This window comes from Telopea speciosissima, chromosome 2, assembly GCF_018873765.1.
Source record: "Telopea speciosissima isolate NSW1024214 ecotype Mountain lineage chromosome 2, Tspe_v1, whole genome shotgun sequence".
Lineage (NCBI taxonomy): Eukaryota > Viridiplantae > Streptophyta > Magnoliopsida > Proteales > Proteaceae > Telopea > Telopea speciosissima.
The window spans coordinates 84,269,064-84,294,726 of NC_057917.1; the positions used below are offsets into that span (position 1 = coordinate 84,269,064).

Sequence of the window (25,663 nt, forward strand, 5' to 3'; positions counted from 1 at the left end):
TAAATCCAGGCTCTACACTAAAACCCTCCCGTCCCTCATAAAAGAAGCCCAACTAAAGAAAAGAGAGGGGGGGGGGAATGACATATGGAAAAGGGTTTAAATAGCTCACTCTTCTAACTAGTTTGCAATTCTCGCAGGAGGAGGAGGATTCAGATGTGAAATCACTGTTGTTTCTTATGTTTTCCAATAAAAAAAAAATTCAATCGTTTTCTGAATCCCATCTGTTTTGGCCTCTCTGGTTCAAAGGAGGAGATGAGTTTACATCACCTTCACCTAAAATCGACAAGAATTTCACGGGCTTTTAAGGGATGAGCTTTCTCTCCCCCTCTTCTGCATCATCGTCTCCTCTCCCTCGCTCCCTATTTTGGCATTTCGGGTTCTTCCCTCGTTGCCTTTTGCGAAGAAGAAGAAGAAAATAATGATGACGACGGACCTACCTGTTGAATAAAAAAAAGGGAAAGGTTTCGTACATGGTTTATACGACCGTATACGAAACCTTTCCCTCTTTTTTTTTTATAAAACTTTTCATCTCTTTCAAATACCCTAAATTAGCGGTTCAGATTGATGGAACACTGGTAACCTTATAAAAGAATGGCAGTGGCCTACTTTAATATAAGGGTTTTTTTCTCATAAAAAAAAAAAAAAACATTGTAATCATCGTATACGTACATAAGGAGTGTCCAACTTCTGATTTTTCGTCTTTTCTTTTTTTTTTCACCATATTTGTTGGCAAAGAAATTAGAAATACAGCCTTATTCCATAAAAGCGTCAGCCGTCAGGTAAGCACGGCCAAATTAACGAAGCATATTATTTGTACTACGGAGCTAAGCAAGCAGAAGCAAATCCAGCGGTAATGGCGGCAAACGCAGAGGTGAGAAAATAGCCTTGACGATTGCTTCTCTCGTATAATGGTTCACGATTTCTGTTTTGATGTTCTATTTTGTGACACATTCCGGGGCAATGAAAAAGGCGATTCATTTCTTTGTGTATTCTGATAACATATGTAGAAACCAGAGGCGGAAAAGTTCTCTTTGTCTTCCTTGTGGAGTAGTCAGAATCAGTCAGGATTAGGGTTTTTTGGGTCTTCAGAAAAGTCTCTTGCTCCGCCCCCTCCTTGCTTTGAAGTGCTTCCTTCTGAGGTAATTCCTTTTCTCTCCCCTTCTCTCTGTTTGCGGTTTTGCTTTAAATTTCTGTAGTAGAACATCAGGGATGGACCATGACAAGACTCTTATACTTGATTTTTTTTTTTTAACGACAAATAGGTGTCTTCAACTGTGAAATGTACTACAGACTCTGTGAATTTGAGTGAAGGTCTTGCTTTACTTAAGGTATTCTCTTTTTCAATTAATTCAAGATTGATTTTGGGTTTCCTGATTTCAAACATATAAAATAGCATTGAATTGAGAGCCCATTTGTTTCAGGGTAGGGTGAGTACCCACGAGGTTTTTGCGTTATCTAATTCGGATTTGGTTCCTGGGAAGTATGAAGGTGCTATTATATAACATATTTGAAACCAGTCTTCTGTGTTTAATGTATTGGACTATATATGAACGTGAACATACTTTACTGTTTGCAAATAGGGGGATTGAAGCTATGGGAAGGCTCTCTCGATTTGGTTAAGACTCTTCGCGCAGAGATCCAGGATGGACGGCTATCTCTTACAGGAAAAAGTATTTTAGAGGTGGGCTGCTCATGCTCAGGTGCTAATTGCTAATTGTTCTTTCCTTTAACACTGAGCTTTTTAGTTTCCTGAATTTCATTGCTTTCTATGCTATCCATCTGCAATTACTATTCAGTGCTGAAACTTTCTTATCTGCATTTGGGCTTCTGCATTTAAGTTTGCATTTTAATTAATTTCTTGTTTCTCCCCCCCCCCCCCCACCCCACCCCACCCCAAATGTATCTAATCCATTTCTTTGGCACCTTGGGATTTGGATAACCGTTTTGCTTCAATTTTGTCTTGAGTTTTGAAATTGTTAGCAATACATTGATGTTTGAATTTTCAGTACATGTGAACAATTGAAAAAACAAGTTTTGAAGGAAATCATATCAAGATTAAAGACTATTAGTTAAATTTTCTCCCATCTATGATATGGTCCATCAAATGGGGGAATTATTGTTTTGACTTATCTTGGTGAATTTTATAAGACATCTCCAAGTGCCAAACTTTCTAAGGACTTTGATTCCCTGAATGGTTGGTAGCCTTTCGGAAACAATTGTTTCATCAAGAGTTTTGGTTTTCTTTTCATTTCTCCCCTTACAAGTTAACCGTCTCCATATCTTTTGTGTAGACTTGTTCTTGAATGAATGCATTAATGATGGCTTTTTATGGAAATTATTGTAGTAATGGCCGGAGGTGAGGAATTCTGTGATCAGCCTTGAGCAACATTTGAGGTCACTTGTGGAGTTAACCAACAAGAAAAATATCAGAAGGAAAGTGGTTTAATCAGTCTAAACTAAAGAGATATACATGCAGGGAATTTCATAGTTAGTCAAGGATGAGCAACATTTTGCCCATGCATGAGGAAATAATGTTCCTTGAGGTGGAAAGTATCATATTTATGACGAATCCAAGTAGGAGGGCTTGAAGGACCATGACATAATATGAAGGAATTCTTAGGCTGCATATGGATACACTTTCAGTTCTTTTTTTTTTAAACAACAAAAATGTTTTGGGTTATTTTGGTTTTCTTGTATATGTTCTAAACAAGAATACAAATTTGTAAATTTGAATCACTATTTCTCTTTTATGTTAAAAACAATGTTTGGTAACACTTAGTCTTAAAAGTAATTAAAGAATTCTATATTGATGAATAGCATGTGAATGAAAGGTAGTGTAACGGATGTAGTGCTTCACCTAGCATAATATACACCTGTTTTTGAGATACATGGAGGGGATGATGTGGGAAATCTTCATAATATACACCTGTTTGTGGGATGATGTCGGAAATCTCAATAATTGGAGGTATCATCATGGTTCGAACAAATGGTAATCTAAGTAAACAGTCAGGAATTCTGACATGGGGCGTGGCACATTCCAAAGTCTGATCTGCAGTAAAACCTTTCTGAAAATCATATTTTCCATGCCTCCATGGCGTCTGCTTTCTAATCATATTCCAAAGGCTATGTTGAAGTTTGGGTACAAACAGAGCCAGGCTGACCACACCTTGTTTGTCAAACAAAAGGAAAAGAAAATCACTGCCCTTATTGTTTATGTAGATGATAGTCATAATGGGCAATAATGATGCAAAGATCTCCTTATTGAAGACTCAGTTGACGACAGAATTTGAAACTAAGGATCTTGGACAACTAAGATACTTCTTAGGGATTGAAGTTGCCCGCTCTACAAAGGGAATTTTCAGCTCCCAAAGGAAGTATGTCCAAGATATTCTCGAAGAAACAGGTATGCTAGGATGCAAGCCTACTGATTCTCCTATTGAGGTAAATCATCCTCTTAGCTGCAAAGGAGGTGACTCAGTCAATAAGGAAAGATATCAGTGCCTTGTAGGAAGATTGATATACCTATCTCACACTAGACCATATATTGCCTATGTTGTGGGAATTGTTAGCCAATTTCTTCATGACCCAAAGGTCCACATCTTGAGGCTGTATACCGGATTCTTTGGTATTTAAAGTCCTCTCCCGAGAAAGGTCTTATATTTTCTAATAACAACAGCTTGAAGTTAGAATCATTCATTGATGCTGATTGGGTAGGGTCCATAGATCGGCGTTTCACCTCTAGGTACTGTACCTTCTTAGGAGGAAATTTGGTCACATGGCGTAGCAAGAAATAGTCAGTTGTGTCCAGGTCAAGTGCAGAAGTTGAATACTGAGCCATGGCAGAAGGAGTTTGTGAACTACTCTGGTTAGAGATACTTCTTAAAGATTGGGTGTTACTTCTGAAGATCCTATTAGACTTTACTGTGACTGCATGGCTGCAATTAGCATCGCCCCATAATCCAGTTCAACATGACCGAACTAAACATATTGAACTGGATCGCCATTTCATTAAGGAAAAGCTTGAAGAAGGCCTGATCTGCATACCTTTTGTCACTACTAAAAATCAATTGGCAGATGTTTTCACCAAGGGTTTGACTTCTAAGTCATATCGTCCTGTTGTTTTCAAGTTGTGCCATAGTTGTTAAGGCGCCTAGGCGAACCAAGGCATTCGAGGGGGTTAAAAATCAAGGCGATATCAACAAGGTGACAAGGCGTCGCCTAGACGACCAAGGCGAGAGTAAGGTGCTTGGATGCCAAGGCGACTCCTAGGCGATGAGTTGGGCATGCAAGAGATCTATGCACCAACTTGAGGGGGAATGTTAAAGGCTTTGACGTATGCGATTTTTTGGCCGTTTGAGCGCGCTTTGAAGGCGAAAAGGCCCGCAAAAGTTTTGAAATTTGAATTTTGGTGCAATATTTGAATTTTAGCGCACGTTCTGAATTTCAAATTGTATTTGACCTATTATATAAGGTCTCTTTAGGGTTTGTAATCTTTAGCTGAAAATCTATTGAAAATTGACGTTTTCCTCCTTATCTTCTACCTTATGGATTCAAAGGTCAATTGTGCTAGAGCGATATCTAGCCCACCTATCTTCTACTGCGTCACTAAAGTGTCTAGGTTCATTATGCTGTTGGAATATGTAATCCACGGTATTCTGGTCCTTTTGGGGGTAGTTTAATTCTTATGTCATTAAGTTAAGTTGCTGCTCTTATAAAGTCAGTTAGTTAGGGGTAATTATGTCTATTTCAGTCCCTTTGTAACTTTCCCCTCTATTTATGGGGCTTACCTATCAATGAATAAGACATTCCATTCTCTAATTCTCTCTTTCTAACCCACGGTTCTGCCTACTTGGTATCGAAGTAGGTTTGATCTAGGTTAGAGAACAAGGAAAAACCCTCCTCCTCCTCCCTCCTTTCTCTCTTTCTCGGCTTCTCCTCCTGTTTTTTTTCTTCTTCTCATCCTTGTAAGGGGGCAGCACTAATGAGGTAATCAAAGCATCCAATGATTTAGTTATTGCCCTCCTCCCACAATACCTTTTTTATTAAAAAATTATGTTCAAAATCTGTTGGAACCATACCTGCGATATTGGAGCTTTCCAGAATTTTTTGGAGATCTGATTTCTATCACTAATGAGGGTTGATCCTCCATTGTTGGCGACTCCTATGCACCCTTTTCCAGCACCTTTCTACCCTATTCCATTGTCCTCCTTCCTTTTTTCTTTTTTCTCCGTCTTTAATTAACCTTTCCAGCCTTGATACCCTAATCGATCTCAACTTATCAGGGTTTTTCAAAACCCTGACTCCAATCGATTTTAGGGTTTCTCTTTTCAGATGCAGCTGATTTTTTAGGGGTGATTCCCTACTACTATATGCCCTACTCGACCTGAATTTGGATCCTTTCTGATGGCTGGATTAGTTTCTGTAGCAAAGCCTCCTTAACCTTCTAATTTGGTTACCTGCTAAAACCCTGACAATACCCTGACTCCAATCGAATTTAGGGTTATAGGTTTTAGCTTTTGCTGATTTTTGGAGGGCTGATTACTTCCATTACAAGGACCAATGGACCTCAATATTGCACCTATCCAAGTTTTTTTGAAGACCCCTACCCCAATCGATCTCTTCTTTTCAGGATTTTCCAAAACCCTAATAAAAATCGATTTGGGATAGGGATATTTGCTGCTGTTGTAGTGCTTTGAAGGTGGTTCTAACATTACAAGAGAACTCTACTTCAACAGTTTATGGCTTGAAGGTCTTTTTTGCTGCTGTAGTGCCGTAATACTGCCCTACTTATTTGCAATTTTTGGAGTCTCTCCCTCTTGAAGAACAAGTCTCATACTAACTGGAGATTGGTTGTTCGCATTGGAGGTCCCATTCAAGCAGTACTAATCAACATCTATTGCAAGTCTACATCAGCAATTACAGCCCCCTTTCCCTATATAGATCTCAATTTCAGGGTTTTCCAAAACCCTGACTACAATCGATTCTAGGGATTGGGCTGCCCTATCAAGCTAATTTTTTTAGGAGAGTCTTATACCATCAAAGGAGTACTCGACCCAAAGTTTCAACATCATTCATGGAGTTTTTTTAACAAAATTCAGGTTTCTTCCTTATGGTCACCTTCTACATCAATCAACCTAATTTTTTTTTTTCTAGTTCCTATGTGGCTGGCTGCATCACTTACTATTGGATCTGCTGAGTTATTATCTTATACTTGCTGGTTCTATTGATTAGCTTCTGTAAGTATGACTGGTGAACCTGTTATTGCTGCCTTTATGTGGAATACTGCTGCTCTATTCTTGAGTCTGAGTATCTTACTATTGAAGATCGAATTTCTTTCACATTGTTGAAGAGTCAGATCTACTACCCTAGAGATTGGTTTCTATTTGAGATTACAACAGTGTGTTCCATGCTTATTGGTTGTGACTATGAATATATTCAGCTGTGTGAAGCTTTTCTACAAGTTTAAATCCAGCTTACTTTGAGAGCTTGATCCTAGCATTGTTCACTAATTCAGATCTGATCTAAGTTTTTTTGAAGTTTATTACATCAATTCTGCCCAGATATCTTCGTCAGTACTATTTAGCATGTGGGAGTTTATAGATTGGAATTTAACACACTGGTTCTTCCTTGTGTGAAGATCAATCAAGTTTTGAAGATGATGCCTTCTCCTTATAACAAATCAGACATGTTTTTTTATTTAATTCAGATCTGATCATTGGAGATTGGTGTTTTAGAGTTATTTTGATCAATTGAAGAAGGTTGAAGATTACTGTGTTGCATTGTTTTTGTCCATGGTTCTTTATCCCACTGTTTTTTTTTTTCCTTACCCATCTCCCATACCATACCTTTGGCATTTACCAATAACCACTTTGGAAGTTTATGGTATAATCTACTTTGTCATTACTTCCTCTTTTCCATTACCTTAGCATCTTTGGAGAACTCTGGAAGGTTATCCTTTTGCACTATCTCATTCATCATCTCTTTTATGTCCACGTGTACTACTACACGTGAGGGGGAGATTATGTACAGTACACCTGCAGACATTGCAGGAACACTTGGTGCAAAACATTGAAGATCAATATTTCTACCATTGCCATTGGGTATCCTTTGTTATTGGGTTGAGTTTGCTGTAAGGGGGAGATTGAAATATTAAAGTATTGAAGATATTTGGTTGTTGCCTGCCTATTTGAGGATTTGTTGCCTACCTATATGAGGATTTATAGTTGGGTTGATTATTTCCGCTGCCTGATCCAGTTTATTCCGCTGCTTGCTGCCGTAGTTCTACTCTTCAAGATTTTATGTCACTGTGACAATCTGAGATTCATCACTGGATAGCTATTGAAGATTGGTGAAAGTTTGCTGATCAAGTCTGCCTAGGTTTTGAAGATCTATTTTTCAAGTTCTTGAAGGTTTATTTGGGAGCTGCATTCATCTGTCAAGACTGGACTCTGTTGCACTTTTGTTTCTTCCCGTTTTGTTCAAGTTGGGCATTAGTGCCTTGTATGCGCTAACTTGAGGGGGACTGTTAGCATTATTATGGAGTTCTTTTTCTTATTAGTTCAAGCTGGATCTTCCTCCTTTATTTATATGTATAATCCAGCTTGAGGGAGAGTGTTGGAATATGTGATTCAGAATACCGTGGGGGTATTCTGGTCCTTGTAGGGGTAGTTTAATTCTTATGTCATTAAGTTAAGTTGCTGCTCTTATAGAGTCAATTAGTTGGGAGTAATTATGTCTATTTCAGTCCCTTTGTTACTTTCCCCTGGGGCTTACCCATCAATGAATAAGAAATTTCATTCTCTAATTCTCTCTTTTTAACCCGTGGTTTTGCCAACATATGCACATGTTGATTATGTTAGGATTTATTTCCAAATTTGTAATGTTCTATGATTATAAATAAAGCCGTGGCCTCTGTCTATTCGACAAGCCAAATCATTCTCTTCTTCTTGTTACTCAACTCATCCATTCATGAGGAGTAACAAATCAACCCTTAGACATTATGGTTGTGTGTCACCAAGTTGTCAAGGTATCACGTAGGCAACAAGCTGCGTTTCAAGGTTCTAGGCAACTAGTTGCCTAGTTGTCTAGGCGTCCAGATGATGTAGCTCACATGTCCATGTGTAACTGGAGGAACCAGCCCAGTGTAGTTGTGGGATTCAACTACTGTGGGAGGCAGCCTGGTCTGATGATGTGGTAGGTTTTTGTTAGTTCGATGGAGCATCACATAAGGTTGCCCCACTCCAGATAGAAGCATGAAGAAGAGAAGGGACCAGGATAGAATTCAGGGGGGGGGGAGAGGGAATTATTGTTCATGTGAACAGTACCCGTGTTACTGTTCATGTGGTAGTATTCATGTGAACGGTGGTTTGAGGGCCCATATGAACAGCTGGTGTGACGATTAGATGCTGGATGTTGGTGGAATATTTTATTAGAAGCTGCTATTAATTTAGTTTCTATTTCTGTAATAGTTTCTTAGTTATTAAGTCTAGCTATCTAGTAGGTTCTAATTTTGTTTCTTTCTTTTTTATGTATCCATGTTTGTTTGGAAGGAGTTGGGATAAGGCTGAGTTTGTTGTTGTTGTTGTTATGGTTGTTTAAAAGGTTGGATTCTATAAAAGCCTTACTAGTTTCTATTTTCAGTTTTTAGAAGGTAGACTTTCCACTTTATGTAATTGCTTGGAAAACAAGCCACTAGATTCTTCCTTTGCTGTAATTTTTATTTTGAGTAAACTTCTTATACACCCCCTGAGGTTTGTCCTGTTGTCATGTAGACCCCATGATTTTTGAAACCGTACTTACAGACCCATAAACCTCATGGTGTTAGTTAGATGTTAGTTTAACAATGTAAAAGACCAAAATAGCCTTTGCACATCTTTTATAAAGTAGTCAAAATGAAAATTACATTTGTACCCTTATTGCATCTCCAAACCTTCTATTCTCCGGCCATTGAAACTCCGGCGACTGAAACTCCTGCAACTCTAAGATGAGTAAACTCCAGCAACCCTTCTCACTCTTTTGGCTTTTTTTTTTTCCCCTCCCCCTCCCTTTATGGTCATCAAACTTAAGGGAAGAGAAGGGAAAAATCTAGGTTAATCTTTCAAATTTTTTTCAATCGATAAAAAAATTTTAAGTCATCAACCCTAAGGGAAGAGAAGGGAAAATTCTAGGTTAATCTTTCAAATTTTTTTCTGGTCATCAACCGTTCTCACTCGAGACCCTCTTTGATTCAAAATTGAATTTGGACTGCATAACTTGTGACTTTTTTACCAAATACCTCAGATTGCTCCAAGACGATGATTCGGAGCAGGGATTCTGTAAAGTTGTCAATTTTAATAGATGGGAATATGGGATACTCAATTTTCCCTCCTTGCTATCGAAAGTTATGTCCGTGAAACACCTTGTCTCGCTCTTCTGAAACTTATCCGACGCCGCCTTCTAGAGCTCCGTTGCACATTTGAGTTTTGGCTTTTCCGATAAATCAATTATTTTTAAGCATCTCTGGAGAAGCCACTTGTAATTTTTGACAAGGCATTCGCTGCTGATGCTTTGAAGTAAACAAATCCCATACACAATCAAGCAAATGCAAATTTTCCTGTTTATTGCGAGGCAGTATATTGGGAGACTGCTCGAAGAAATTCTGTAAGAAAGATCGGGCCTCTGTATGGATAAGACCACCCTTATTGCCTAGATTGTATAATTTCAGGAGGACAAAGAAGGGAAGCTGATTCTCAAGCAACAGTAGGCAAGGTTCGAAAACTCGGGTCTCGGAGCCATCTCGACCCATGAAAAACGAGTTTTTGCATTTTTTTTTTGTTCGACTCGGAAGCCCATCTCGGTGGGATTTAGACCTCTGTTGGGTCTGAAAATTGGTATACAGCCTATTTTAGGCCATTTAAACACAATGACATTATTAGATTTTGCAAAAACAAAGTCCAAAGATGACTTTTACATCGGACCCTTAGTTGGTAGGCGGCGACGTATTAAAATAGCATAGTATATACATTAATGACATAATTTATGTACATACAACTCAAACAAAACATTCAATTAATAGGAAAACAAGTTAATAAGCATTACAAATGTTTAAGTTGAATAAGTGATACATCAAATTGCTCAAGCTTAACAAATAACAATGTTACAAGTTACAAGTTACAACTATCATCACATAAAACGAGATTGAATGACATTCATTCCCCATTTGTCCCACATAGTCTTCCCATGACATGTTGTTGCTCCACTGTTGCATATAGTTCTCCACAGCATTCATATAAGAGTTGTCATCCACATATGCCAAGACCCCTATCCTAGGGTATAGCTGTTCCACAGTGGCGTTAGACCGTTGCTGTGAAGGTTGATATCCACTGCTTGTGCTACTGTCATATTGTGGAATGTATGTGGACCCAATGCTGGACCCAATGCCAGAGCCAGCCTCACTGCTTAGATAGTCATACGCATGTGTTGACTGCCTAAAGGCCCCAAACTGACCATAGGAACTATATTCAGAACCGGTGCTCTGCTAGCCATAATCATAGGCATAATGAGGTTGAGATGATTGCCACGGCTGATGCTGACTACCAGTATCCATACGTATGCTTTCAAAACTTGCTAGCATGGTGTTCATACTCGTGTCATCATACTGAGGTTGGTTGTGTTTGCGACCCGTCCTTCTCTTGTAAGTTTTGTTGTGGCCACCATGGTCTTGATCTTGTGTGGCATGTGTAAACTGAGACTCACCTGTGAAACGCACAGGGTCCTGCTGTGTTCCCACTTCTTGCTGGTATTGCTCGCGCATCCCCTCATAATGATCATCATAATAACCACCAGCAGGCATGCCACCACCAGTACCACCACGACTACCACCACCACTACTACCAGCAGGAGGGTCATCACCACCAGCAGGGTCATCACCATCACCATCACCGTTATCACCATCATCATCATCATCATCATCAGGAGGAGTTCCTGTTGCAGCCTCAAATGGACTCGATGACTGAGAATGTGCACGCCCCTCTTTCGACATATAGTCCTCAACATCTGTGCCGGTTACGGACGCAATGGTGGAGTCGGGCCTACCGCCTACCTCCAGGCTCATCCATCTTTGGTGCACCACGATCCCTCACCTACTGGAATAGGGGATCCTCATCATCATCAGAGTCCTCCTGGAATATGTTGGCTAGCTCGATGGGCTCTTTGTCATTCTTCTCAAATTCTTTACGTATGTGCCTCATCCTTAGTCTCATATTATAATGCGCATACACCAGTTGCTCTAGTCGTTGACTACCCAATCTGTTCCGCCTCTTTGAGTGTATCAAGGCGAATGTACTCCAGTTGCGCTCGCAGCCAGAGGATGAACAGGTTTGTGACAACACTTTGATTGCTACCTTCCTTAGGTTGGGTGAACTTGTACCATACAACACCCACCAGTCAGCTGCATTATAAACGAAGAATATCAAGAATATGTGAATTGTGAAGGAATAAAATTATAAGTCATATATGTAAAGTCATGCTACATTGCCACCTACCAGGGTCTGACTTTTGTCTACCCTCCACTGTAGATTTTCGACTGAAACTTGCTGAGGCCTCTCTGAAGGCCTTGATCTATTTACATTTGAAATTTCAAATAGTGTTAGAGGCATCAGTATTTGCTATTTAGTAATTACATTCCTTTACTGACTAGCAAAAGACTAAAGTCCCATAATCTCACCTCATCATTGCAGTTAGATTGTGTCTTGGAATTGACCTCCAACTTCTCAATAACATTTTCAACTGCCAGTAACAAATCCGTGTCCAACCCAAGATCATGCGAGTACTGGAACTTTGGATTCAAATAGTATGCTAGTAAAGGGGAAACCACAAATATAAGTTGTTAGTGACTGAATACTTTAGAGGTTTGAATATGTAAATGTAAAAACTCATATAAAGTGTATAGATGTTGAAGTGTTGAACTCACCAGCTTTATGCAAGGGATGATTCAAGTGCTTCTCCCATCGCTCATCAATGATGTTAATGGATGAGCGAGCACTTCAGGGTATTGCAGCTCAGACCATTTCCTTAATCTTTTGTAGGGCAGCATATATGTGAGGCAAGGTAGGCTTCTTCTCCGTGTCAACCATCCTTAGTACTGCCACCACTGGCTCTAATATGGCAACAATTTTATACAAGTCCTTCCAAAATCCATCACTTGCAATGGTCTCTTGTGCTGCCTTCCCTTCTTGTGTCTTAGAGCCTGGCCAACTAAACCATTGCTCACTTGCAAACATTGACCTCAGACCTACCACCTTCGACTGAATGCTCTTCAATGCAATGTAATTGGTGGCAAATCTAGTGACACCTGGCCTCACTAAATCCCCCTTGCATTTATCCCTCATCATGGCTAAAGCATAACCATGGTTATACACAAAGGTGGTCGCTTGCCTTGCCCTATTGACCACACTAGCCACCAAAGCTTTTTTCCTCATGTCCTTCAGCATTAAATCAATAGAATGGGATGCACATGGAGTCCAAAAGAGGCAAATCCTCTTACTCTTCTTGTTCATCAATTTCTCTCCAGCCTTCTTAAAATTAGAACCGTTATCCGTCACAATTTGGATAACGTTCTTTGCTCCTATATCTTCCTCCACCACTTGCTTCAGTAGCTTATACAAGTATGATGCATCCTTGACATGTTTTGATGCATCAACAGACTTTAAGAAGACAGTCTTCCCATTGCAACTCACCATGAAATTTATGATGGACTGTCTAGTAGGTCCAGTCCAACCATCAACCATAAGAGTAACCCCATATGTGTCCCACTTTGGCTTCAGACCCTTTATGTACTCTTTCAACTCTTCTACCTCTCTAGGCAAATATACATTATACAACTCATATGGTGTAGGCCCTTTCCATCCTGCGCTAGCCCTCCCTGCAGCGTCAAGGAATGCATTATAATATGTTCCTTGTGCTAAATTAGCTGGAATGCCATTGTATAGCATGAACTTACTGAAGGCTTTTCGTGCTTCCTCTTGTTTACCACCAAACACTTGCGGGATGGTTGGCTTGAAGGCATCTTGTTGCCTAAAGGTAGATGGATCCTGCTCAAGAATGGTATTTGGGGATCGTACTCGTGGTCGGGCTTGGGGCCATGGGATATCTCGTGCCAGTGCTTCTCCTCCTCTTATCTTCTTGCACTGGTGCAGCTGAGCTATATTCACTAGCTCCTCTTGCTTGCTCATATGCTCTTATATTGTCAAAATGAAAACTTTGCCTACTCGCTACCAAAGTCTGCTGGTAAATCCTCCATTCAGCCTCTGATCCGAACTCACCACGTGTAGGCCTATATTCAATATCATCTCCTACTCCCCCATGGATGTCTACACCAGGCCTCTCTAGCACTGCCTCATCGAAAGCTATTTGTTGTCTTTCCCTCTCAGCTTTCTTTGTCCGTACTCTTCTTATATTTTGTGTCATTGCCAGTTTTACTTGGCTCAGAACATTTTTGCATTTGGCATCATCCTTGCCCAGACCAGACAAATGTTCCTTTAACCTAGTTGCTCCTCCAGAATTTTGAATCTTCCCACAGTAGTTACACTTTGACTTCTTTTTGTCCTCAGACATTGGGACTCCATGTAACCATGCTATATCCCCCATTATGTAAGAATATTGTATTTTTTACACTGTTACATAAAAAAACATGTATTAGTAACTATTACAGACTTAAAGTAAGGTATTAAACACTTAAAGTATTGTATTTATAACTATTAAACATAATATGAAGCTACTACAACAAGCAAATACCTATCTCTTATTTATTCCCTAACCCTAGTATTTATTTATTAATTAAAAATAATATTTACAATTTTTATAAAAAATAATTATACCTCTAAATATAAAATATTATAATATAATGATGTAATTGACATCATTTGAAGTTGGATATTATGTACAATTGTTGTGCATAATTTTTCAACAAAAACAGGTATTTTTCCTTAATTTTATATATTTTTTAACTATTTAAATAATATTATTATTAAATCTGAAAATTAAAATATTTTTTTTAATGGGTGAAAAAAAAAATGACTCCATGAGGCTGTAGAGCATGCAAACTAGTCTAACATACATTAAGATCACATCCAAACAATAAGTATTTATCCTATTTTTTTTAATTTCTTTTTTGAAAAAAGTCAATTTTTTTTCAAAAATTATAACAAATAATTTAATAACCCAAAAAAAATTCGGCCTCCATCAAGTCATAGATCGGCCTAACTTGTATAACATAACTCAAAATCACACCCATCTAACAACATTTCATCAATTTTTTTTCAAAAAAATAGGTTTAGGGAAAATGTGTTTACATTAAAAAAGCCTTCACAGACTTGAGCAATCCTCCAAAATTGAGCTGCAATCTTCACTTTGCCACCAAATTCACCTTCCAAATGTTCGAATCCAACCAAATAATGAAGAAGAGAAGAGAAGATTGAGAGAAGAAGAGAGTTGGAGAGAAGAAGAGAACCAAAAGGCTCTTTGTCGACAGAATAGCCCCAAATGAATTAGAAGTTCTAAGAGTTTAAGTTAAAACAAGTTATTAGGGTCAAAATGAACCAGACCCATAACCGAGACCCATATTCGACCCGAGATCTCGCCGATAAATTGACTTTTTCCTGTTTCGCCTTGCATCTCGTCTCGGATTCCTGGAAAACCGAGGATCCATTTATCATTGAATATAGGATCATCCTTCCCACGGTATTCCATCCACCGGAGGATGAGTTGAAGTGGGATGACTTCTGAATACCATTGGCGAACTTCTTTGTCCAAACCCAGCATCCTCACAAACTCATCTTTCTTGAATGGGATGACTTCTGAATACCATTGGCGAACTTCTTTTTCCAAATCCCTCATCTCTTTGAAACAATATTCAGCCATCAAGGTTGCTTTATTATTATTTTCTTGATTTAGAAAATCGTTTACAAGCCGCAACTTATGTGCTTCCATGGGTTTTAAGAGCATCTCTTTACGGTGAAGAAGACCAATGGAAAACAAGCAAGGTATGTAGGCCTCTGGGTTTACATCACGTATGGCGACAATGGCTACCTTCACGGTGATATGGCTACCCTAGCAGAGGATGAAGAAGAGGAAGTAGAGGATGAAGAAGAGTAATGAAGGAAAGAAGAGGAAAGAGGAAAGAAGATGATCGATTAATGAGTTAAGGGTATTTTGGCTGTTTGCAGATTTATGGCCTGTTGACATCATCACTTAACATTTTCACTCTAACAAAATGGGTATTCCGTCAGTCCCAGGGGTCTGTAAGTAAGGTTTTAAAAATCATGGGGTCTACATGACAACAGGACAAACCTCAGGGGGTGTACAAGAAGTTGACTCTTTTATTTTTATTTTTGGTAAAGTTATAGCTATATAATGTAATGGATGTGCTGGTCCTCACACACGATTTGAATGAAAAGAAAAAAGAGTTGTTTTTACCACCATGTAGCTGTGAGAGTATGGTGAGATGCCATTGATGAGAGACCAAAATACGGTGAGAGGCCGTGGGTGAGAGACCCATCCTATCCCCGTCTTCTATCTATCCATCTTCTTCTACCTTCTATTTTCTTTTATTTTTTAATCAATTGATCGATTCTACTGTAGAGTGGTTCTTAGTTGAACTTGTACATTACCAGACTTGAAATCCAGGGGGAAAATGTAAAAAATATGGTGAATTATGGGAAAAAAAGAAAGATGAAATCCAGGGCAGACAAATTCTCTGCCACTCCCGAAGAAGAAAAAGAAGTAGTAGCATCAGCCACTACCATCGCTGTTGGAAAAGAAGAAAAAATAGCAGATGAAGAAGAACCTACGTGTCTGCCGCTGCCGCTGATGGTCCTGCTGCATTGAATAGGAAGTCGGTTGCTGTCCCGTTGTGTTGAATTCCACTGAGTCGAAGAAGGATTAAAAAGTGAGAATTTCTGGTTTTATAAGTAAAAGAAATAAGTTTCAAAATTTACATACAACCCCCTCTTAAAAATTACATCTTAAAATGTTAAAATCCCATATTTTACATCTAAGCCCCCCTAAAAAGTACATTCTAAAAGATTAGTCTCATATTTTACATGTACCCCCCCCCTCTTGTATGTGCACGCCTAGACAACAAGGCTCCTGGCCACTGTGATGTAGCTCTAGATAGGAGAAAAATCCCACTAGAGGCCAAGCAATAGGATCTAAAGAGGGGCTGTTGGCTCGAATGGGCAGAATTAGGGTTTTTAGGTTAAATTCTAGGGTTAGGTATGGAGGAATGGGGTAATTTATATCTGATTTTAATAGGCAGGCTTAGGGAAAGCTATTAAGACAGATTTGACACAGATTTGAATCAAAATTCAGATTCCAGAATTTTAGGGTTAGGGTTTTGGGTTTTAGGGAAACAGCAAAGTAGTCAAAACTAGGGTTTATAATGGGGATCTGAACCAGGGTTTAGGGTCGAGTGTTCAGATGTGTAGGAGGGGGGTTCGAGTGAAAGGGGCTTGGATTTGAATTGCTGGAAGTATGAGATCAGGATTCTAGGGTTTGGGGTTTTAATAGGGTTTTATAGAACTAAGGTTTTGAGTGAGAATTTGGGACAACAGTTCAGTTTAAGTGTAGGACTGATGGAGGGGAAGCAGTGATCAGAATTTGGTAAGATTCTGATAAGGGGTTGTTGCTGGATAGGGCTTAGATGATCTTGGGTTTTAAAAATTCAAACAGAAAATAAGAGGGATCGAATGGGGGGAAGAAGAATGGATGGAACAGAAAATTTAACTTCAAACTTACAACAGATCTCCACCGGCAGCAAGTCTGACCAGGGTTGAAGGATAGAGCCACCTTCACAGAGAGAACCTCCCAGCCGTCACGGCGTAAGGAGTCATAGGAGATCCACCTGTTCTTTTTCCTTGATAGATCCACAAGGCAACACTTCAAGGAGCAACAGCAGCAGCAATCAGCAGCAGCAAATTCTATTTTCTTAATTCAAATAATCTGTGGGGAGCCTCCACGATTTATTTTATTTATAATAGAAGGCCAAAGGCCAATTCCTAATACAACTTAATCACCTCCTCACTTAAAGTCGTGGAAGGGAACCTAATTAAATAACTTAAAAAATTTAAAAGAGTTTAAAGACCTATTTACCCCTAAAACTTAAAATAAAAGAATCTAACTTAAAACAACTGATTTAAAAGAAGATTCCCTACTAGCCAATAGGATTTAAGAACTTATTAGCCAATAGGAGCACTTCACTTAAATTAGACCAATTGAACCAATTTAAACCGGTTGAATTTAAAAAACAGAAAATAAACTAAGTATGGAAAATGCTAGCAAAATAAAACTAACCTATGGCTCCCTAATTAAATCCTAAGTTCAGGACTTCTTCTTCCTACTTGGTGCTGCATCACACTGCCTTGTCACTGTGACAATTGTGTGTCACCCTAATTTTCAGTTAGAGTTCCATGAACCTTTCAAAATGATAAGAGCGAACCTGTATACATTTGACTATACAATAGGAGACTAGAAGCAGTGATAAATAGAGAATGCTGTGTCTTTTCCATTGGCCAAGGCCATGATTACCATTAGGAGAAAGTTTTTTTTTTTTTTTTTTGGGTGGGTGGGTGGGGGAAGGTAAACTGCAATTATATACATTAGATAATTGGATAATATGACTATAATCGTTTCACAGACAACAGATCCTTTCCTCCCCTCCAACATTAGTTTTATAAGTTCACACTATTCCTTATGTATTCCATGCATACATTTTGACTCTAGTGCAGTTTCTTTGTTCCCATGGTGTCTTTGTTGGGCTGCCGTGTGTATTTTGGGTTGGGGTTGGAGGTGGGGGTGAGGGTGCTTGTTGGAATGGAGGCATGAGGGTCAACTATTGATGAATTGAGCTTGTGTAAACAAGAGGACTCTTCTCTTTAATGATGACCCAAATGAGCTTTGTCTTGTATCCAACTCAATTTTAGACATCTAGCATATGATATTACAAATTCTTTTTTAGCCATTTAGCCTATGATATTACAAATCCCTTATTTTTAGGAACCTTTCAATGTCAACCAACATTTGACACTCTTGCATGGGATCCAAGGTTTAATATTTCGCGATATCTCGGTATCTCGGGCTTACCAAGATATCCGAGATACCCGAAATATCGTGAAATATGACCGAAATATTGCATTTTTTCTGCAATATTTCGGGGGTCCATCTCGGAGGGTATTTGGCCATATCTAGGCTTGAAACTTCATGGACACCCTTATTTAAGCTTAATAAACACATTTAAACCATAAAATTGCAAAAATATGAATTCAAATTGGTGTTTTGGGCTTGCACCCTTGATTGACATACGGTCGCCGACCCTAATCTATAAATAGTTAAATACACATAGATTAGGCAGTTAATATTTAATCATAGTATTTAACTTCATCACATATCAAGTTAAAGCCAATACACATTGATGAGTACCATGATTCTCATAAACTCCATAATATTCAATAACTCAAAACTCAATAGCTCAAATGCTTAAAGCCTTAAAGGTAATACAGTAAGTGTCAAAGTCACAAGACTCGCAAGTCACAACTCACAAGTTCATAGATCAATAAAATCACAACTTAAGTTACAAATTACAAGTGCTAAACTACTAATAGTAGTTGCTGTGCCACTGGATCAATCCCACTCATGCCTCGCTGGAGTCAACGTCCATTGCTCTCTGTTTGAAGGACATATGTGGACCACGGTATAGAATCGGAGAAGAAACGAGTGTAGTCATCTACAAGTGTCACGTAAATGGAATCATCAACATACTGTAGGTAACCTATCCTAGGATATAAGCTAGGGTTACCAATCGATCCAGTCCGTGAAGAAGATGATCCACTGTGATATGATGTTGGCGCCGGCGCAAGAGGCGATGGCATTGGCTGCATGTATGGCTGGTGAGGTTGGTAGCTAGGTCTCGCTAGGGTATGCAAAGATGTTGTCTACAAAAGATGATCCAAGATGTCCCTGGGACTGGGATCGTAGTCATAGTCCCTACCCCACTAAACTGCCCATATGATGATGATCCATATCCATATCCACCGTAAGGTTATGATGCACCATAATCCGATGCCAATGGAGTGGTATGTGCGTAAAAAATGGGGCACGCCAATGTCCAGTCGGTCCTCCCTCCCTATCACCCATACTCAAACCACCAACAGAGCTAGATAGGTTATCAATGTCCATGTGATCAGGTTGCAACTGTGTTTGTCGACCCCTACGCTTCTCGTTGTATGTATGTAGGGGGCCTCTTGAGGGTGGGGGTGCCGGGGCACGTGCTCCGTGGTCCGTATCTTGTGTGGCATGATCAAATTGTGTCTCTCCAGTGAATCGGAGTGGCTCTACAGGTGCCGTATCCTGGGCCTCCTGGCCTACCACATAACGCTCTCGCATGCTGTCAAATTCTTCACCAGCATCACCACCACCAGCATTACCACCACCAGCATCACCATCACTACCACCAACATCACCATCATCACCATCATCATCATTCGAGGACTTAGACCGCTTCATCGCGAACATTGCCACCGACTGGCCGGAATGGTATGGGTGAGGCTTCCTCGCATGTATCCGACCCTCGTCGCCCATAAACTCGTCCACATCGCACCAATCTCGAGTTATCATGGGGTCGGGCCTACCTCCCTCCTCATCCAACACTGGCTCACCTCTATCCTCACCCAATCCACAATAGGGTCCTCATCGCCTGAGTCAACTTGAAAGATGTCAGCTAGATCAATGGTGCCCCTCTGTCCCTCATGTCCCATGCGTATGTGTTGCAGTTTCAGCCTCAAGTTGTAGTTCATATACACCATGTCAGATAAACGTTGAGACCCCAATCTGTTGCGTCTCTTGGAGTGGATGAGTGCAAAGGTACTCCAGTTCCTCTCATAACCAGATGCAGAACATGTTTGGGCAAGGACTTTAATTGTTATTCTTCTTAAGTTTTCAGCCGATTCCCCATACAACACCCACCATTCATGCATTACAAGTTTACAACAAAAAAGACATGTGTCAAATGTTGTTTCAACTTTCAAATTTCAATACATATGTAATTTAAAACTTAAAAGAATTACCAAGATCACCACGTGCTCGCCAGATCGCAAAGATCGTTCCAAAACTTCCCAATACATCCCTAAATACCTGATCTACACCCATGTGGAAAATTAGTAAGTACTTCTTCACTACTTATTTGAAAGCATCAATAAGTTGAGTTTCCAAATGAACTCACCTCATTGGTGCAAATTGCTTCAAGTGCACCATCGGCTCCAACTTCTTCACTATTTGTTTCACAAAGATCAATAAGTTGAGTTTCCAACCCAAGCCTATTGTTATATTGATACTTAGGGTTCAAGTAGTATCTGAAATATGACATATAGAATAGAGGTATTGTCAAATGCATAGGTAATTAGTAAATAATAATACTATGAATTAGTAAACATAAAACAAATTTACTCACTAGCCTTATGCAGTGGATGCATAAGTTGATTCTCCCAGCGAGCATTTATGATATCTAAGAAGTGTTTGCTACTGCGAGGAGCCACACTATAGACACTATCTTTCATCAAGTCTATTGCAGCATATAGGACTGGCATGGTTGGGCCCTTCAGAGCGGAGTCATCAACATGTAGAACTTTAACTACTGGCTCCAAAACTTTCACCACTTTGCTTAGTTTGGTCCAGAAGTCCTCAGATGACATCGTTGCTTGTGCTTCCCTTCCATTTGCAGTCTTGGAACCCTTCCATTCAAACCACTCATCAGAAGCAAACATGCTTCTCAGCCCAGCCTTCTTTGTCTCAATGCTTTTGAGGGCAATGTAGTTGGTGGCAAATCTTGTGATGCCAGGCCTAACCACGTCACCCCCACATTTTTTCCTCAATAGATTGAGTGCATAGGAGTGGTTGTATACAAAGTTGGTGACTTGTCTTGCACTTTCAACCACAGTCTTCACCAACTTTAACTTTCCCATATCTTTTAGCATTAAGTCAATGCAATGGGCTGCACAAGGAGTCCAGAAAAGCCGGTACTTACTATTGTTCATCATCTTCTCACCGCCACTTGAAGTTACTTCCATTGTCTGCTATAACTGGACAACATTCTCAATACCCACATCTTTTTCCACTACTTCCTTTAACAATCTGTAAATATATTTTGCATCCTTTATCTCTTTGGATGCATCCACAAATTTGAGGAACACTGTCCTCCCATCACAATAAACAATGAAATTGATGATAGACTTTCTTGTAGGCCCAGTCCATCCATCTGCCATTATAGTCACCCCATATGTCTCCCACATATTCCTCATCTCACTAATGCACTCATCAATCTCACTCTTTTGTTGAGGTAGATAAACATTCGTTACCTCATATGGGGTGGGGCCCTTGAATCCTGGGCCAGCCTCTGCAATGGTATCTATCATGGTATCATAATGGGGGCCTTGTGCAGTGTTTGCTGGGATGGTATGGTATAGCATCCACTTAGCTATTGATTCTTTAACCAATCCCTTCATCCCCTTCCATGCTCCTTTGATTCTGGGTTGACTGCTTCCTTTCTTCTTATGCAATTTAGGATCAGATGTTGATGGTGGTACTGGTAGAGGTGTTGGGGCTGCCCTCACACTTTGTGATCTTTTAAAAGGATTCAAAGATCTAGGACCTCCAGAACTGCCAGCTCCTCCACTGCCCCCTACTCTTTGTCTTTGTTGATGATCTTGAAAACTTACTCTACTCCTTGAAACAGTCTGCCTAAAATCCCTAGCCTCCTCTGCTGTTTGTATGTCATCAGGTATTGCAATGTCATCATCATCATCATCATCATCATCATTGTATCGTCTTCTTCCTCCCATCGAAATCCTCACTGTATCCTCAAGTTGTTCTCTTATCCTTTGCTTGTCAGCCTTCTTCTTCTTCTTTCCCCTCAAACTATCACCAATCTCCCTGGCTATTTCAGTAGGGACCATATGACAACCTACAACATCTTTAGATCCTCCAGTCAGATGTTGTTTAAGTCTACTGGACCCAACTCCCATAAATTGCATGTGACAATAGTTACATATAGATTTTCTCTTATCCCCATCAATGGGAGTGCCATGTAACCATGCAATGTCACCCCTATGCTGGCTGGCTGGTCTCTCTTTTTCCCTCTATTCTCTTTGTTCCCTCCGCCCCCTTTGTTGACTACTTTTCCCCACCTTTTGCTTGCCCTTCGCACATTGTCTATCACAATCCGCCATAATGATACTTGTTTACTGCAATGTAAGTAACACAAATAATTAAAAAACTTAATGTAGATGCAATTCAATTGACACTTTTAGATTACTAATACACTTGTATAGTTATTTAATATTTTTCCCCTAACCCTTATATTTTTCACATAATTAAAACCAATTTTTTATATATAATGTTAATATAAGTATTGACCTAACACAACAAAACCAAAAAATAGTAAACATAATATACATGTAATGCATTTCAAAACATATAGAAATAACTTTCATATTTTTTCATTATTTTTTAAACTTAAAACTCATATTTTTCCTTATTTATTTCTGTTTTTTTAATTTTTTATATATTTTTCTTAATTTTCAAAAATTAAAATAATTATTTAGGAGCAGAAAAATAAATCCGACACTGTGAAGCCGTAGATCGGCCATTGGTTTCTAACATATATTTAATTCATTACCATTTAAGTCATATTACCCCTAATTATTTCCTATTTTAGTTGTAGGAAAATGAATTTTTAAAACCAGAAAAAAATATATATATATATATATGGGAAAAAAATTTCGACACCGTGAGGCTGTAGATCGGCCTCCGGTGTCTAACATATATTAATATCATCAACATCCAACAACATTTGTACAAAGTATTTTAAAAAAAAATAGTTTTAGAGAAATAAAATTTACCTTAAATAGTGAAAATAGGATTGGATGATGAGCTTAGATGACCCTCCGACGTCTTCCCGGCGACAAGGAGCTTCAACAATGCTTGGATGATGCTTGGAAGGGAGGAAGAAGAGCAAAAAATGAGGAAGAAGAGAGAAAAATAGAGTTTCAGCAGCTCTCCATATCGACCAAGAGCTGCGAAATATGGTATAAAATGGCCCCTCACGTGACACTATTTGTCACTTTTTCAATATCTCGCGATATATCGTGAGGTCCACGATATTTCATCGATATCTCACGATATATCGACGAAATATTGTATTTTTTGGTTTCGGATTGGTTTCGTATCTCGGACATGTCGAGATATACGAAATTTGGCGATATATCGCCGAAATTTCGCGAGATTTTCAACCATGATGGGATCACATGAATTATGTTGCATTTTTTTTTTTGACGGATTGCACGCATCAAGGGGGGCCCTGGGGCTGATACATGTTCTCAATTGTTGGGGCAGGGGGAGAAAAAGCCTCCCCTGCGGGAAGAGAGTGGTTTCTCTCATCTTTTTATTTTTTCTCTGTTTGAAAAATAAAAGATAATTGAAGAAGTTTATGAATTGAATCTTAATCATGGGGGGGGGGGCTAATTTTGATTGTAGTTGTCTTATAAAGCCAGTCCCTTCGGGGATTGAAAGCTATTGGGTTAGCTTCTGGTTCATTGGTGAATGTCTACCGGAGTCTGTTTGGAGGAGGAGAATCCATTCGTGCTGAATTATTAGCTTCCAAGATGGGCGTAGATATTGTCTCTTGCACTGGGTATGATTAAGCGATAGTGGAGGGTGTCTGCAAATGTTATTTCTTGGATGCTTAACATGCCAGATTAGCCATGTAGATTCTTGCACCTATTTTGAGTCATTCAGCATTTGATTACTAGGCTGAAGCATTCATTCCACTTGGAGCTGAGGACTGCAAATTAGATGGCTTATGATTTGGCTAAGCAGGGAGTGGTTTTTCCTATGAGATGCTTCACCTTTTTCTTGAGTTTTGCTTTTTCTCTATTGTTATTGTATAATTAGTTGCAAATTTTGTTCTCTCTGCTTAGAGTGTTATATCATCTTTCTTCTTTCACCAATAAATTGTTATTTATTTAAAAATTACTGCATCACTCCCATAGATTCTCCATAAAATGGCCTCTTTTAAAATAGTTCTATTGATATTCTCTCCTCTTTTTCCATCAGCTTGGATGCGGTCATGGCCTTCCTGGGATCTTTGCATGCCTTGAGGTGGGATATCCTATTTAAAGATGCATAAACAAATGGAATGCGTATGCCATTCTAACTTCCAAAGATTTCCAGCTTGAAAGTTTTTTTTTCTGGCTTTTAAATTGTTGTGGGCTTGTTCTTTCAGGGTGCATCTGTGATTCATTTCCAAGATTTCAATGCTGAGGTCCTCCAATGTCTGACAATCCCAAATGTAAATGCAAATCTCAGGAAGGAACCAGTTCAACTTTCCACTACAAATGCAACAGAAAGGAATAATAGCGACGCAGAAGTTCGCTTCTTTGCTGGTGACTGGAGTGAAGTACATCAATATCTTCTTCATCTACGTGACATTGAGGATGAAAATTCCTTGGGTTTGAGGTTGGAGCAACATCCTACTGCTGGTTACGATGTTATTTTAATGGCAGAGACAGTTTACTCGATCTCCTCTCTTCAGAATCTCTATGCGCTCATAAAGAAGGTCTACATAGTTCTTTGTTTGGTCATCTCTGTTCATTTGCTCATCACAATAAACTTATGTTCCTTGAGCTTAACAAAAATTTATCTGCAGTGCCTGAGCTGCCCTCATGGAGTTGTTTACATGGCAGCAAAGAAGCATTATTTTGGTGTAGGAGGAGGGACCAGACAATTCCTTTCTGTGGTAGCGAAAGATGGTGAGTTAGCCCCTACATCCACCAAAGCAATGAATATCAGCATTTCTTTGTTAGTAGTCGGCCAATGTTTCAAATAGTTGGTTATTAATCATTATATTTAAGTTTACTGAATGATCCCCACTCTTATGCATTGCAGTTTCAAAGTCAAATTGTTGCTTACATGACATCAATTTACAATGGGGATTATTTATCAGTTGGGACCTTTCTTTGCAGGTGTTATGGTATCTAATTTGATTGCAGAAGTTGCTGATGGTTCATCTAATGTTCGAGAAGTATGGAAGCTTTCATTTAAGTAGACGTATATCACATGGATTGCACATAACATTTGTCTGACCACTCTCACAACCTCATACGGGTCGAGTCAAATCAATAGTAACTACGGTCACTCAAAGTTGATGTACAAGATTACCTGAGTTCATGTATTACTCTCATGTTTTTTTGTCTTTGTTCTCTAGTATTTATGTGTCTAGTGTATCAGAGTCCTTTATGGTTCTGTTATGATGCTTTTGAAATTTATGTCCATTCTGATGGTTGGATTTGATCCTTAGTTACACTAATCAGATGTGGAAACCATCTGGTACTCTAATAATCTATCTTTTAACTGAGCAGTAAAGATCATCTACCCAACATGTCCTTTTGGACTTGATCATGTTATAATCTTAATGTTATGATATCACTGGTGAATATTCACTTATCTCACAATGACATTTGGTTCTATTGTTGGTGGAGTCGCATGAATACCAGAAGTGCTTGTGCATTTGAGAGCAGACTGCTTCTATGGGAGTTCACCTACCTGATTTGCTTCATGTGGCATTCTAAGCCTTTTTATC

The 25,663-nt window shown here is 39.2% G+C and overlaps 1 protein-coding gene across 1 annotated transcript; it reads left to right on the plus strand.

Annotated features, from left to right (window-relative positions):
• The first annotated feature begins 805 nt into the window (after nucleotides 1-805).
• On the plus strand, nucleotides 806-25,422 carry LOC122653198 (histidine protein methyltransferase 1 homolog). Its single transcript, XM_043847145.1, has 9 exons — nucleotides 806-871; nucleotides 1,008-1,139; nucleotides 1,263-1,328; nucleotides 1,422-1,488; nucleotides 1,581-1,681; nucleotides 24,139-24,183; nucleotides 24,308-24,640; nucleotides 24,731-24,833; nucleotides 25,047-25,422. The coding sequence occupies exons 1-9, from the start codon at nucleotides 854-856 to the stop codon at nucleotides 25,127-25,129; spliced, it is 948 nt and encodes a 315-aa protein (XP_043703080.1). The 5' UTR covers nucleotides 806-853; the 3' UTR covers nucleotides 25,130-25,422.
• The last annotated feature ends 241 nt before the right edge of the window (nucleotides 25,423-25,663 follow it).